This window comes from Vombatus ursinus, unplaced genomic scaffold, assembly GCF_900497805.2.
Source record: "Vombatus ursinus unplaced genomic scaffold, bare-nosed wombat genome assembly UNPS02009918.1, whole genome shotgun sequence".
In the NCBI taxonomy this organism is placed as follows: Eukaryota; Metazoa; Chordata; class Mammalia; order Diprotodontia; family Vombatidae; genus Vombatus; species Vombatus ursinus.
In genome coordinates this window covers 2,947,133-2,962,728 of record NW_020949696.1, presented here as the reverse complement: position 1 = coordinate 2,962,728, position 15,596 = coordinate 2,947,133, and the positions used below count along the sequence as shown (strand labels likewise).

General features: G+C 49.3%; 1 protein-coding gene across 6 annotated transcripts in view; it reads left to right on the top strand.

Moving 5' to 3' along the window:
• Positions 1 to 14,046, top strand: part of TCF3 (transcription factor 3) — a 103,014-nt gene extending 88,968 nt beyond the window's left edge. For 4 of the 6 annotated variants that reach the window (XM_027853230.1, XM_027853231.1, XM_027853229.1 and 1 more), the window contains 4 exons: positions 192 to 339; positions 970 to 1,208; positions 7,034 to 7,178; positions 13,453 to 14,046. In XM_027853230.1, the coding sequence (XP_027709031.1) occupies positions 192 to 339; positions 970 to 1,208; positions 7,034 to 7,176 (530 nt within the window). In that variant the 3' untranslated portion in view covers positions 7,177 to 7,178; positions 13,453 to 14,046. Of the gene's footprint in view, positions 1 to 191; positions 340 to 969; positions 1,209 to 4,413; positions 4,641 to 7,033; positions 7,179 to 13,452 lie in introns of all 6 variants that reach the window. The other 2 variants (XM_027853233.1, XM_027853232.1) reach the window with 2 other exon arrangements.
• Positions 14,047 to 15,596: the final 1,550 nt, after the last annotated feature.

Genomic DNA, 15,596 nt, shown 5'->3' with positions numbered 1-15,596 from the left:
CTTTTTGTGTGGTGCCTGGCACATAGTAGGCACTTAATGTTTGTTGATGGATGTGCGCCCATAGGCCAGTTCTCCTGCCTCCAAGTCCAGGCGCTCTCTCTTTGCTGTGCTGTTGTCTCGGGCGGGTGGGACATGGAAGCTGCATTGGCTCAGTCTTCTGTCTCTCACTGGGTCTCTGCCCTGCACTGCAGGCTTGACGTCAGGGCTGGGGAGAGCTGGCGCTTCTTCAGGAACTAGTGAGATCAAGAGGGAGGAGAAGGAAGATGAGGAGAACACATCGGTGGCAGACAACTCGGAGGAGGAGAAGAAGGAAATGAAACCCTCCCGGACTAGAACAAGGTGCCCCCGGGAGCTGATCCCTCTCTGCGGGACTTCCCTGCCCCTTCTCCCCTCCTTCCTAATCCTGTTCCACAGCCCACAGGGGAGGGTGGCAGCCTGACCTTTGCTCAGCCACAGACCAGGGGCCATGTGTGAAAGGGATCCTGTCTTAACTTCCTCCCACCCTGTGTCAACTCCCTTAGGCCCCATGGCCCCTCTCCCCTACCCCAAGCCCTGGGTAGATGAGGCAACATAGGGCCCCGTGCCCTACTTCCCTCCCCAGGCATCAGTGGCTGCCTGTCCAGTGCCCTGACACATGCAGACATTCCTCCGTAGGTCAGGTGGGTGTCCCTGAATACCTGTACTGGTAACCCTGCCCTCGCTCCCATGCACACACACACACACACACACACACACACACACACTCACACACTCCTGATAACTGCTACACACCACAGACACACACACACACACACTTCCATGGCAAGATGGCAGGAGGCACTCAGAAGGTGGGGAGGACAACAGGGCTGGGGTTCAGAGTCCCAGCAAGCTGGGTGCCAGGACAGGATGCCTGGGGTCCCCTGCCCCAAGCCCAGAGGGCACCCACGGAGAATGTTCCCTGTCTCGTTCTCTTATTTCGGAACCCCCTAGTCAAGATGAGGATGAGGAGGACGAACTTCTCCCCCCAGAGCAGAAAGCGGAGAGAGAGAAGGAGAGGCGGGTGGCCAATAACGCCCGTGAGCGCCTCCGTGTCCGCGACATCAACGAGGCCTTTAAAGAGCTCGGCCGCATGTGCCAACTCCACCTTAACAGTGAAAAACCGCAGACCAAACTTCTAATTCTCCACCAGGCCGTGTCGGTTATTTTGAACCTGGAACAGCAAGTGCGAGGTCAGTGAGAGGCCCGCGGTGCTGGGGGGGCCCAGCGTTGGGACGGAGCCGGCCGGCGTGGGCTGTCTGTCTGTCTGTCCGTTAGTCTGGCTGTCTGTCTTGCGGCTCCTGGGCCCACCCCCGGGGCCTCCCAGCCCCTTCATTGCTTACCGTCTTGCACTCCCTCCCCCTCCCACCCCTGCTTCTCTCCCTGTCTTCCCTCACTGAGTCATATACACATAACCCACCAGACCTTTGATAGAATGCCTAGAATAAGGTCCTTGATGTCATGAGAAACCTTAGCTGAGTGTCTGGGCTGGGCCCCCCACCACCACCACACACACACACATCTGCCCAGAGGGGCTGGGGTAGCCAAGGGGGGTCAGTCAATTTAAAACCGTACCTCACATGTTTTGGGGCTTAGACTGCAGCCCTGAGTGCTCTGGGCTTTCCAGCTTTTGAGAGCTGGAGGTAGTGCAGGGGTGGAGGGCCCCTGCTGGAGCCCTGGGATTGGTCTGAAGGACATTCTGCTTCCTTCTGTTGGGGAGGGTAGTTAGGTGGTGGAGACTGGAACATCACACTCATAGGCACACACCATAGCAGGCTCTGGATAGGACTCATGCCCAGAGCACAAGCTGTTGTTTCCTGGATGGCCTCTTTCCTGAGTCCAGTTTGGCCTCTGCTGGTCAGCATATCGTGGGAGCCCATCCAAATCTTGTTCCTGGTCATGGAGATGCCACTTTTCTCCCCTGAGTTATTCAGTTCACTCAGAAGATGTGCATCCTCTGGGTTTTAAAGCCCACCTCCTGACCTCTCCTGGCCTGTAGCAGAGATCATAATAGAAAACTTAGAGGTCATCTCATCTAAATTCTTTTCTCCCCCCCCCCCACTTTACAGATGGGGAAAACTGAGGTGCAAAGCAGGGAAGGGACCCATTCAGAGTCACACAGCTAATAAGTTGTAGAGCTAGGGTTCAGACTGTCCTGTGACTCCAAACGAGGGCTTTTCCCTGCTATATGCTGCTGCCTCTCCCAAGCATCATTATCTCCATTTTACAGATGGAGGAAACTGAGGCACAAAGAAGTGAAATTGCTTGACCAGGTTCACTCAGTAAGCAATCAGAACTAAAATTTGAACCCAGGGCTCTTGACTCTAGGCCTAGAGTTCTTTCTACTACCCCCATGCCACCACTTGGAGCAATTACCTCTCTGTCTCTATCTTCCCCTGCCTTTCAAGTCTGGAACCTATGCGCTTCATCATTAACCCCTTCCTCTCCTTTTGGGTTCTGCCCCACCCCCTCAAAAAAATCCCTCCTGCCGCATTAACTCTTTCTTCCCTGCAGCACTTTTGCTCGGATTGGAATGTCAGGCCTGGGGCCTGAGCCTCCCTCCCCTCTGCCTGCCCTCCGCTGTCCCATAATGGCATTTGGACTTTACCCATGCCTCTCTTGTTTTGTAATATTTTGCGTCTTGTTGCAATGTGTGTTTGATAATCCCTGCCCCCCCCCTTCCCCACCCTGCTTATTCACCTTCTCTCTCTCATCTTTTCTTCTCTTTCTCTCCCACCCCCCGTTGATTTCTTTCCAATCTCCCACAGACAGTCCCCAGCCGACCCCCCGGTGGCCCACTCCCTACCTTGTACTTGCTGATGGAGACGGAGCCCGGGCCGGGGCAGGATCGAAGTTGAGGGCCAGGCATCCAAACCTAAATTCTTTTCCAAAACAAGGGATGGTGGGAGAGGGGGAAAGATAACCAATCCAGACGAGACAAATCACCATCGGCCGTGATCACTTTGGTCTTTTGCTATTGTCCTATTTTATGCCTACTTCCCAATATGGCATGTGGAAGGGTTTGAGCTCAGGGTGCTGGCTGGGACATGGGTGGGATGCCACCCCCCGCCCCCATCTTAGCAGCTAGAGGCAGGCACATATCTACGAGAAGCTAGAGCCAGCTGGCCCGAGGAGATAACAGGCTTAGACGGTCCTCAGACTTGGAGGTTGACTCAGAAGGCCCCAAATTCCTTCATGCTGGATCCTGGGGTTAGTGTCCCTGGATGACAGTTTGTAGATAAGATCAGGTAGATGGCCATCAGCCAGCCTTCTGTATGCAGGCACTGGTCTGGAGCTGTCCAGTTGATCTTCGGAGGCATCCGCTACAGGCTGCAGGCCACGTTCTGTGGAATCTGTGGTTTGTGATTTTTGGGCTCCGTGTCTGGCTGACTCCATTGTTTCTGATGTCCAATTCTTCATTCCCGATCCTGTGCCTGTCCCGGGATCTCTGATCCTGTGATCCATTATTTGAATCCTCCAGACCTTGCAATAATTATTGTAGTGGTTCCTGTTAATAATAATGCTAAGGATGCTCTTTTCACTAGCGCTTTTAAGATCCACAGAGCAGCCAGGGAGTAAGCCCTGACCCTGACAGACCAGTTGAGTCCTGCTAGGCAGAGAGCCCCCCCTATATACAGCATACCTTCAGGTTGTGGAGGCTGTCCTATCCCAGGCATGAAGCCACCAGAGAAGGCATGTTTTACTCCATTTGGTAGAAAAATCATCCATAGTCCATGCTGAGTTGTGAATCCTAGTGAGCATTTTGCTCTGGGAGGAAAAAGTTATCCAGGGGAAAGGGAAATTAGTAGTCATTTAGGAGACTGCACGCCCACCACCACTTGATCGCCTAGCTGAGTCTCCCTTGGGGAGATGGCAGCCCCAACAGTGGGCCTCTGCCAGGCAGTTGTGTTCAGTTAGCCTTGAGCTGAGAAGGAAGAGGCTCAGAGTTGGCCACGTTCATGCAGATGGGTCATGTCTTGGTCGAGGCCAGCCTCCCTGCCTCTTGCCTCCCTTAACGTTGCCGTGGGCTCCAACTCTGCTTTAAATCTTCACTTATTCACACGTACCGAAGCACTCACAGATGGAGACAAGCACCTTCCAATCATATGCGTGTGACTGTACACACATCTATGGGCATGCACATACACCAACACACTGGTCCTTGAAACTGCAGGCTGGAGACTACTTTACGGGCCCAATTCTAGTCTCCCAGCCTTCCTTCCCAGCCCAGCCAGGTCCTTGCCAAAGGTCTTAGCTGGCCCCAAGGCAGGGGTGCTGACCAGGCCAGGAGGTAACCGTCTGGGCCCCATCTCCCACCCCATTCCCCCCCTGCCCTGTCAGCCAGCCCCTCAGAGAGCCTGCCCTCCCTGACTAATGCCTCTGGTGCTGTGAACCCAGCAGTACCGACGAGGCCCTGTCACTGGAAGAGAAGGATCTGAGGGACCGGGAGAGGAGGATGGCCAATAACGCCAGGGAGAGGGTGCGCGTGCGGGACATAAACGAGGCTTTCAAAGAACTGGGACGCATGTGTCAGATGCACTTAAAATCGGACAAAGCACAGACCAAACTGATCATCCTTCAACAAGCCGTGCAGGTCATTCTGGGCCTCGAACAGCAAGTGCGAGGTACGGTCCGAGGCGGGTGCCGCCCCTCGCCGCCAGGAGCCCTCCCTGCCCAGAGACGCTCACCTGCCTGTCTATGTGCATTTGTCTCTGTGTATTGGGGGTGGGTGTGGGGGGGCGTGCTTCTCTCGTGCACACAGAAAGGCCTCTACATCTGTGTGTGTGCATGTGCGTTATTCCCGTTCAGCCACTGGTTCCTCGTCCGTCTCTAGCCTGCTGAGCGTGGGCATTCCCCCGGGGCTCCATCCTGAGCCTTCTTCCTCTTCTCTGTTTCCCTCATGATCTCATTTACTCCCCTGTCTCAGTTATCACCCTTCCTTGGGGGCTCAGATCTCTCGGGTCAGCCCCGCTCTCCCTATTCTTTCTTCTGAACTCCAGCCCAAGCTTAGACATGTTCATCTGGCTGTGCCAGTGGGAACCCAGATGCATTGTCAAAGTATAGAACTCATTCTCTTCTCCTTGCCCCCAACCTCACCCCGAACTCTATCCTTCTCCCCAAAACTCTCCTGTTTCTGTTGATTGTGTCACCGTCTCTTCTTGTCAGTCAGCAGACATTTATTGAACAACTCCCATGTGCCAGGCACTGTGCCAAATGTCAGAGCCACAAAGACAGAAAGACAGTCTCTGTTTTCCGGGAGCTCACAGTCTTAATGGGAGAAATGATGTGCAAATCAGCAGAGGGAAGCCGCTGGCATGAAGGGGGATTCTTGCAGAAGGTGGGACTTCAGCTGGGATTTGAGGAAAGGCAGGAGGGAGAAGGTTCCAGGCATGAGCTGAAAATGTCCAGAGTCAGGAGATGGAGGGTCTGATTCCAGGAAGAGTAAGGAGGCCAGAGCCTGGCTGCCCAGGTGCAGAAGCTCAGCAATGTCTTCCTAAGGCCATGGGTCTAAGTGTTGCCCTCCTGCTTCCAAAGCTGCGGGAACTTGCTGTGGGGGTCAAATAAAAGTGATCTTCCAAACTACATGTCTAGCTTTATGTCAAATAATTCACTTCATGGACTGCTCTGTATTCTAGACAACCTGGGTTAATACCAACTCCTCCCTCTATGTCTCCCTGTCTTGGCCTCAATGAACCCTGAAGGCCCTCAGCCCTCATCCCTCCACATTTTCGTTTTCTTTCTTTCTTTCTCCAGGGCTGGTGCTCTATTCACTGCACCACCTACCTGACCCCCCTCCATGCTTTCTTACAGGCTATCCATCCGTCCATGCAGCTGGAGGCACTCCCTCCTAGTCTTTGTCTGACAGAATCTTCATCTTCCTTCACTTAACATCTCCTCCTGGAGTTCCCTCTTCCATGAAACTTCTTCTGATTCCTTCAGCTCTTAGTGCCTGCTCTCTGCCTTTCCCTTCACTCTCCCTTCTCCTACCCAAATAGTCCAGAAGTACTTTGGTCTCTGCCCCTTTCTCTCTCCACCATACCTTATCCTTGTATGTACTCCCTCTACCCAGTAGAAATGTAAGCTCCCTGAGGTCAGGGCTGGGTTCTTTCCCTTTGTCACCCCATGAGTACCGGGTTCATGGTATCTTAACACAGAGTAATGGAGGCTGAGCTGAAGTGAATTTGAACGTTCTTCCTAAGACTTGTCCTCTCCAGACTAAACAAGTCCACTTTCTTCACCTATAGCCTGGGCTCCGTTTCTTTCACCATCTACACCCCTCCCCTGGATGCATTCCAGCTTGTCACTGGCCTTCCCAAATGTGAAAAACATACTCCTGGTGGGGTCTGAGTGGAGCCGTAGACACCAGAACGTTTACCTGACTCAGAGGGGACTGTAGCATTCTCCTCAGACTTTGTGACTTCACCAGGGTGTAGCATGGTGCCTGGCACATAGTAGGCACTTAAATGCTTGTTGGCTAGGCCATGGTGCATGATACAGTGGAGAGAACGGGTTTTGGAATTATAGGACCAGAGTTTCTGCCCTTCACTCCCTGTGTGTCTTCAGGGCCTCAGTGACCTTGTCTCAAATTAGATGATTAGCCTCAATCTCTGAGGGCACAGCTCTAGATGATGACTCTTTGGCACAGAATGCATTACCAATAATCACTTCTGTCTCTTTCTTCCCCCCAAGGTTAACTCTCCCTGGGGCAGAGTGAGCTAGGCCCTGGTAGGCGAAGGAGAGGTGTTTTAGATGTGAGGGAGGGAGCCCCTCCCCCAGAGAGAAAAACCCCAAGAAGAACTTCCTTCAGTCCCCTTCCTTTCTTCTTTCCTTCCTTGCTGCCTCCCTTCCCTCCTTCTCATTTGGAGGCAGAGCCCCCAACCCTGCCTTGTCTCTAGCTTACTGTGTCCTGTTCTCACTTTCCCATCCACTTGTCAGTCTTGGCCTTCCGGCCAAGCTCTTAACTCCCTGCTGCTTCCTCAGGCGTCTCCCCATTGGGTCTGTGTTCTTGCCCTAACAGAGCGCAATCTGAACCCCAAAGCTGCCTGCTTGAAGCGTCGGGAAGAAGAGAAAGTGTCTGGAGTGGTCGGTGATCCTCAGATGACGCTTTCAGCTGGTCATCCGGGCCTGGGCGACGGTCATAACCCCGTTGGACACATGTAAAGGTATAGCACCTGCCCTATCTCCTGAAGCGCCTGCCCCACTTCCAAGACTCGTGCCTTGAGCTTCCAACACTGTCTGGAGAAGTTCTCCAGTTGGCCATGGAGCTTGTCCTCATTGTAGAGTTGGCCATCTTTTGGTGCCTCCGCTTATTTGGATAGCCGCCATGTGAGATGACTCAGAGTGGCCACACTAGGTGCTGTGGTCAGGCTCCCAGAAAGGCTGCAACACTGAACCAAATCTACGGAGCTGGGATTTGATTGGGACAAATAGAAAGCTTCACACTTGCGTGCAAAAAATCAACTTCTTGAGTACTAGAAGGGAGTGACATGGTGGGCTGTAAATGAGTTTGAGTGGTCTGCAAGCATGTGATTTATCGTGTGTGCACGTGCCTATGTGATGTATGTAGTGTGTGTGCATGTGAGTGACATATATGTATGTGTGCACATGCCCAAATGTGTGGGTGTATGTGGGTGTAGGTGTAAGCCCCAAAAGCTCAGACCATCTCGGGCTGCATTAAGAGATACTGGACCCTAGGGGCAGCTAGGTGGAGCAGTGGATAAAACTCCAGCCTTGGAGTAAGAGGACCTGAGTTCAGATCCAGCCTCAGACACTTTACGCTTACTAGCTGTGTGACCCTGGGCAAGTCACTTAACCCTAATTGCCTCACCAAAAAAGTGGGAAAAAAAAAAGAGAGAGAGATACTGGGCCCATTGACTTCTGCCCTGCCCACCAGACCACATCTGCTTGGGTCGAGTTGAGTCAGGCAAACCACAGTTATCTATTCATGTGAAGACTTTGAAGTCCGCATGGAGGGCTTCCTAAAACCCCCCAAACCTTGCCCTTATTATATAGAGTTCCCTGATTATAACTAATGTTTCACTCACCTGGTGACTTCTCGTGTCTGGTGACCCACCAGAAATCCCTGTGGGCAGCCAAAATAGTGGGCGTAAGGCCATCCACCAAAGTGCAGACACTCACAAGGGAAAACGAGATCTTCATTCAGGAACATATTTACTCTTACTTTACATAAAGATATAACCAGCTGGGCTATCTTGTTACCAAGCCCACAATCAATTGAGAAAGGAGGTATGGGGGAACTACGCTAGAAGTTGTTAAACTGATAATCGTCTGAGGTAGGAGGCAGAAGAATGTATAATATTTAGTAGTAGTAGTAGTAGTAGTAGTAGTGGTTGTTGTTATTAATGCTTTAAAGTTTGAAAAACTCCTTACAAATATCATTTGATTTGATCTTCACAATAACCGTTCAAGTTTCTCATGATATATATTACGGTTATAATATTATATTATATTTTTAATATAATAATATTATCTAATTATAATATAATAGCTGAGGCTAAGGGACTTGCTCCGGATCATGCTGTGCATAAAGGTCTGAGGCAGGATTTGAAAAGCACATATGAGAACTCAAAATGAAGAGTAGTTTGGCCCCACAGGCCTCACAATATTATAACCCTGCCTGGTAACTGGTGTTGAGAATGAGGGGGTACAATGGATAGAGCATTGGACCTGGAGTCAGGAAGACCTAAGTTCAAACGTGGCCTCAGACACTTACCTAGCTGATTGGCCCTGAAGAAGTCATTAGCTTCTGTCTGCCTCAGTTTCCTCATCTGCAAAACAGGGACAATAATAGCACCTGCCTTCGAGGGGTATTGTGAGGATCAAATGAGGTAACGCTTGTAAAGCGCTATATAAGCACTTCCTATTACTATTGATGCGATTTCTGTGCCGTCTAGTAAAGACTAAGCTATGTTCAGTCATTCCTGATACTGAGGTGGAATATGATCAACAGACTGCATTTATTAAGTGCTTTCTGTGTACCAGGCACAGTGCTGGAAGGAGCGCCACATCAGGGGTCCTTAGTGCTGAGTTTAAGTCATGGCTCAGTTGCTTAATGCCACAAACAAGCCACTTACCCTTTCTCAGCCTCAGTTTCCCCATCAGACTAGATAACCTCTAATAGCCCTTCCAGAACTGCCATTCTGTGAGCTTAGGTTGCCTTATCCAAACCATAAGTTTAGATCTTTGAGTATTCAGGGTTATCTGTATCTACCTCCCCCCTGCAGATAACTGAGAATAGTCTGTATGTGGTAAGAGATAACACAGCATCATTTAAAAACATGGCCCCAGAAAGCACCTGGGCCTTACACATCCTTGTGGTATGTAGAACGGCACCCAGCCCCTTAGAGCAACAGCCTGGAGCTCTAGTTGGGGTGTGTCTCTTCCTCCCGCAGGGATGGTACAGCTTGTTTGTTTGGTCAGCTGCCGGATGAGATGGCAGATACTTGATGGCCTCCCCCTCCTTCAGAGCCCCCCCAATTTTCTCCTCATAATTCATGACTGTTTGCTTGCCACCCCCAAAATGACTCCACCCTAAGAGGGCTATCCCTCTTCTCCTCTGTGGATGGAGTAAAAGGAGATGAGTTTCATTTATAGGAAGAATTAATTGGATCCAACCTCGCCCTGAGAGCAAATACTAGAACCCATCTACAGAACTGGGCTGAGCTGTCTCTGACTCTGGACAACAGCGACAATAACCCCATAGCTGGAACGCTTTCCAGGTGACAGATTCCTTTTTTTTCCTCCCACAGTGGCTTTCCTAGGAAGGAGGTGCAAATTTTCTAACCTACATTTCATTGGTGAAGCTTGAGGAGGTAAAACAATCCACATGGCCTCCCATCTATTAAATACTCGAGCCAAGACTCAAACTCAGGGCTCCTTCTCTTCCATCCACATGATCTAGCTTATGGTTCTTTTTTTTTTTTTTTTTTGACATTATTATTTTTATTACATTGACATGGCCCACACATGAGCATTGAATATTCTTTTTTTAAATTAATTTATTTTGATTTATCAACAATCACTTCCATAAGCTTTTGCGTTTTAAATTTTTCTCCCCCTCTCTCCCCAAGACGGCGTACAATCTGATATAAGCTATACATATACATTCCTATTAAACATATTTTCACATTAGTGATGTCGTAAGAATTAGAACCCATAGGAGGAACCACCAGAAAGAGGAAACAAAACACAACAGAAGGAAAAAAGAATAGCAAATAGTATGCTTCAATCTACATTCAAACTTCATGGTTCTTTCTTTGGATGTGGATAGCATTTTCCATCATGAGGCCTTTGGAGATGTCTTAGAGCCTTGCATTGCTGAGGAGGGTTAAGTCTATCAATATTAGTCATCACACAACGTGGCTGTTACTGTGTACAACGTTCTCCTGGTTCTGCTCACTTCTCTCAGCATCAGACCATACAAGTCTTTCCAGGTTTTTCTGAAGTCAGCCTGTTCATCATTTCTTAAAGCACAATAGTGTTCCATTACATTCATATCCCACAACTTGTTCAGCCATTCCCCAATGGATGGGCATCCTCTCAATTTCCAATTCTTGGCCACCACAGAAAGAGCTGCTATAAATATTTTTGTACATGTGGGTCCTTTTCCCATTTGTATGATCTCTTTGGTATATAGCCCAGCTATTGCTGGGTCAAAGGGTATGCACATTTTTATAGCCCTTTGGGCATAGTTCCAAATTGCTCTCCAAAAATGGTTGGATCAGTTCACAACTCCACCAACAATGCTTTAGTGTTCCAGTTTTCCCACATCTTCTCCAACATTTTTCATTTTCCTGTTTTGTCATGTGGCCAATCTGATGGGTGTGATGTGATACCTCAGAGTTGTTTTGATTTGCACTTTTCTCTAATCAGTAGTGATTTAGAACATTTTTTCACATGACTATAGATGGCTTTGATCTCTTCATCTGAAAACTGCCTGTTCATATCCTTTGACCAGCTTACGGTTCTTTTTCAGCCAATATAGCCTTAGTGGGGGTGGACAGAATAATGAATAGTTCTTGTTTAGTTGTTTTCAGGTGTGTGACTCTTCTCGACCCTACATGGGGTTTTCTTGGCAAAGATACTGGAGTGGTTTGCCATTCCTTTCTCCAGTTCATTTTATAGATGGGGAAACTGAGGCAAAAAGGGTGAATTGACTCACCCAGGGTCACACAGCCAGTAAGTGTCTGAAGATGGATTTGAACTCAGGTCTTCCCAACTCCAGGCTTGATGCTCTCTCCACTGCACCACTATACTGGCCTCATTTTAGAGAAGAGGGGCCAAGGCTTAGGGAGAAATGACTTTCTCAAATTACATGGTTAGGACATTCCAGGCTGGACCCAGATCTTCTGGCTTTCCCCCCAAAAAAAGTGGGCAGGACAGTCTGGTGTGGTAGGAAGGGTACCCAAATCCAGAACAAGTACTGGGGTTTGAATTGAAGCAAACTACCTGGGGGGTTCAGAGGCCACTCTGCACACTCCACCATCCCAGACCATTGAGTTTCCTTATCCTTAAAACATGGGTGATTTATAAAGGTAATATGATTGAGGAAATTGAGGCAGACAAGTGTTTTGTCCAGGGTTGCACAGCTAGAAAGTGTCCAAGGTCAGATTTGAATTCAGGTTTCCAGACTCCAGGTCCAGAGGTCTATCCACTGCACCACCTGGTCACCTCTGTAACACGTAAAACGTGCTCATGTCAATGACAGTAGGCTTGCTGCCTCTCAGCCTAGCCCATTCTACATTCTACATCCAATTAAGAAGGTTTCTGGAGCAGCTAGGTGGCACAGTGGATAGAGCACCGGCCCTGGATTCAGGAGGACCTGAGTTCAAATCCGGCCTCAGACACATCACACTTACTAGCTGTGTGACTCTGGGCAAGTCGCTTAACCCCATTGCCTAGCCAAAAAAAAAAAAAAAAAGGTTTTCTTATTGAGTTGAAAATCTGCACATACAGGAGTGCGCCTGTGCGTGCACATTCACAGACTCCCACCCCCACACTACTACCCTCTCTGGTCTGAATTCATGACCTCACAGTTGTCAGAGTCAAGCCCAGTAGAGGTTGGGCAATGGCAGGAAACCTCTTGGGCCCTTCTTTGTACTCATTGCCCATGACACAGCCAGCTCTTGGTCTGGGGCCAAAGCAAAGCCATCTCTGTCCCAATACATCCACCTCCATCCCTGCCATCCCTATCCCCTTGGTCAGCTGTCATCCTGTGCTCCTGAATCATTCTCTGGGAGGAGAGGTCAGCTCCACCCTCTGACCACCCCCAGAGGCCCTGAACTAAAGGCTAGAGCCAAGAGGAGGTAGGTGAGCCAGAATACAAAAAGGAAATGGAGATGTGGAACAGAAGTGGTTATGTCCAAAACATAGTCCAGAAATGCCAGTTGCTTATGTTTCTCCAGTGGGGTCCGGTACCCACCCATTCGCATGAAGGACCTCTGAGGGTCACTTGTACGTCATTCTCCTAGAGTCCTACCTCCAAAGCTAGAAGGGCTCCCAGAGGTTATCTAGTCCCACATCCTCCTCCCAACCCTCACCAATTTTATAGATGGGGAAACTGAGACACAAGGAGGTTAAATAATTTGCCCAAAGTCTCAGAGCTAGTAAGGGTTGCAGGTTGAGACTTGAACCCAGGTGCTCCAACTCCAAATCTAGCACCACACTGCCTCACTTCTTCTGGGGTCCTTCCCAGCCCTGACATTCAGCATTCTCGAGGATCACAGAACCACGGGGTTGGAAGGACCCTGTGTCCTGGATCTAGCTATACCTTACCGAAAGACCGTCTTGGCCACAACCCTGACAAGCAGCCCCCCAGCCTTGGCTTGTAGACCAGCGAGGAAGGCGAACCCACCACCTCCCCAAGGGGTCCATTCCATGTGTGGAGAGCCTAGGAGTCACCTTTTAGCAACCTCTTCACTGCTTCTGGTTCTGCCCCTTAAGACATTCTCTCCATGTGCCGCCCTCCCAATACGTGGGTACCATGTTTCCTTGGAGTCTTCTCCTCTTGAGAATGAACACCCCCTTTCCTCCAAGTTCCTTCATTTGACTCTTATACAGCCTACATTCAAGGCTCTTCACCACCTCTGCAACATCTGTAAAATCGGGCTTGCGCTAGCTGGCTTCTCTGGTCCCTTCAGAGTCTAAATCCTGTGATCCTATGACCGTTCTCCGGGTTCTCTCCAGCTTATCACTGCCCTTCTAAACGATGGCCTCCAGATCTGAACACCATTTTCCAAATGTGGTCTGACCAGGGCTGAGTACAACAGAATGGCCCATCAGCCTTCAGCTCTGACATTCTATGCCCTAAGGTCCTTCTCAGCTCTGAAATTCCATGTTGTAAAGACCTTCCCAAAGCTGTTACTTGATCATTATGACATGCCATAATGGCTGTTTGGCCCTTTCTTTCTCTCTTAGGTCCGCTGCCCCGGGAAGCCTTGTGACTCACCCATCTTCCTAAAGTGGAAAATCCTGGCCCTCCTCCCACCAATGCCTTCCCACAACATGGGAGACCCTGGCACATGCCGTAAGGAGCAATGATTTGGTTTTGGTTTTTGGTTTTTGGTTTTTTTTTTTTTTAAAGAAAGGGGGAAAGAAGGAGAGAAAATAAACACTTCATCAAAAAAATTGCCTTAAGTATAAAGAATGGAAGAGTCAATACATATCACTCAGTTAAGAAGGGGAGACGCTGTGTTAAACTTGGCTTGTTCACAAACAGCCAGCAGCAAATTGTGCCTAAGCCTCATATTTCTGTTTGCTGTTTTTTTTTTAAAGGAGAATAAAAGAACATTAGTTATGAGATTTTTTATGTAGAAGAAAATAGCGATACCTTTGGGATTTTTTTTAAGCTTCTTTTGCGTATGTTTTGTAAGCGACAAATTTTTTTGTATAAAAAAAAAAAGTCTTGTGTCCCATGCTTTTCTGCTGCTGTTTCTATAGTTAAATGTTGCCTCTCTACGATCAACCAGATTATTAAAAGTTGTATTAAAAAGAGACTGGGTTAAAAAGCAAGGTTGACTCCTCGGGAAGCCGCTCAGTGTGAATGGAGCCATGTGGCTGTTTCTCAGTTTCATCTTGTTTTTTTCTGTTTGGGCTTGATTTTTTTTTTAGTGGTTTTATTTAGGGGACTTTTTCCTGTGTTGTTATTTTTTAAATCTGTTCCAAGGCTCCCTTCTGCTCCCCCCTCCCCACCTACCCCAACTGTCCAAGTCTTGTGTTCCCTATGTCTTACATATATCTTCCATATAGAGTTCATGGACTAAACACACCTTGCTCTGAGCCACCTCAGATTGAGAGGAAGTGGGCAGAGGGAGGGCTTTCTTTCTCTCCCTGCTCCCTCCCCTGTATTCCCAGAGGCTGAGCTTCCTAAGGCTCCCTATTCCCTGCTTTCTTGGTGTAGGGAGTTTTTCTGGACTAGACGGGGCTGGGAGGGGGGACCACAAACATTGCTGCTCTTTCTCTCTCCCTCCTCCCTTTCCCACCAAAAAGTATAAACTGGCGTAGTCCTCCCTATATCCACCACACCTGGCTGCCTCTCCCCCGTCTACCCACCTCTACCCTATCCTGGCTTGTGTGTCCTGGGTCAAGTCACAAGACAGTTCTGACCGAGATGCGGAGAAGGAAGAGACCTACCTGCCCCAGTGTAGTGGTTTCCCTAAATCAGTGAAATCATAGATCCGGTCACAATCTAGAAGCCATTTCAACTAATTCCATGTTGGTTTCTAAGACCACAAGTTGCCGAAAAGATGCCAGTGCCCAATGGCAGAGGGAATGTCCTCAATCAGTGAAATCCTAAGTCTAGGACCCTGTCCATATACTATGAGAAGCCCATGACTTCAGATGGAAAGGGGCCTTGCTGGGGACATGGACCCAGATCAGGCAGGAGGGTCACCCAGCTGAGTAGGGAAGACCCACCGGACAAACTTGATCCCCTTGTTTCTGCCAGAGGGTTGCTAGATTCAGGCTTCAGGGGAGAGCCTGACTCAATTCTTGGCCAGAAAGCTTCACGTCGTATTTTTCTCGCCCAGTGTGACCTACTGCAACCCATGTCGGAAAGTTTGCTTCCAGACTTGATCCTGTGAAGGAAGGTCTGCTGGGAATCTCCGTGTCAGTGATGGCCACCTTCTCTGTGCTCTCTCCCCTACCACCAGTCTCTCAGATTAGTAGTGTAGCCTCCTCCCCACTGCCCCTTTCTCTTTAAGAAAGCCATCAGAAAGAGCTTGGATTCCACGATCCAGAGACATTGGTGGGATGCCATGCAAACAATTCATTATTACAGCTTTCCCAAGAATCCCGGGACCAGTCATCAAGATCCTTGAAACATCACTTGCTTTAGGGGAGACTTAGAGACCCCAGGCTCTTTTCCTGTAGCTGGGTTGGGGAGAAAATCTTGGAAGACACTCCCCATCCCCAATAAAGGATGGTCCCTTGCCTGGCACTGCCAGCCAAGGCATGTAATCCTATGTGGAGCTAACCTGCATGAGGCACACTGCATCTCCCATGGCTGACCCTTCTTGGTCACCTCTGCTGAAAGTGCCCAGTAGAGAGACCAAAGTTTATGT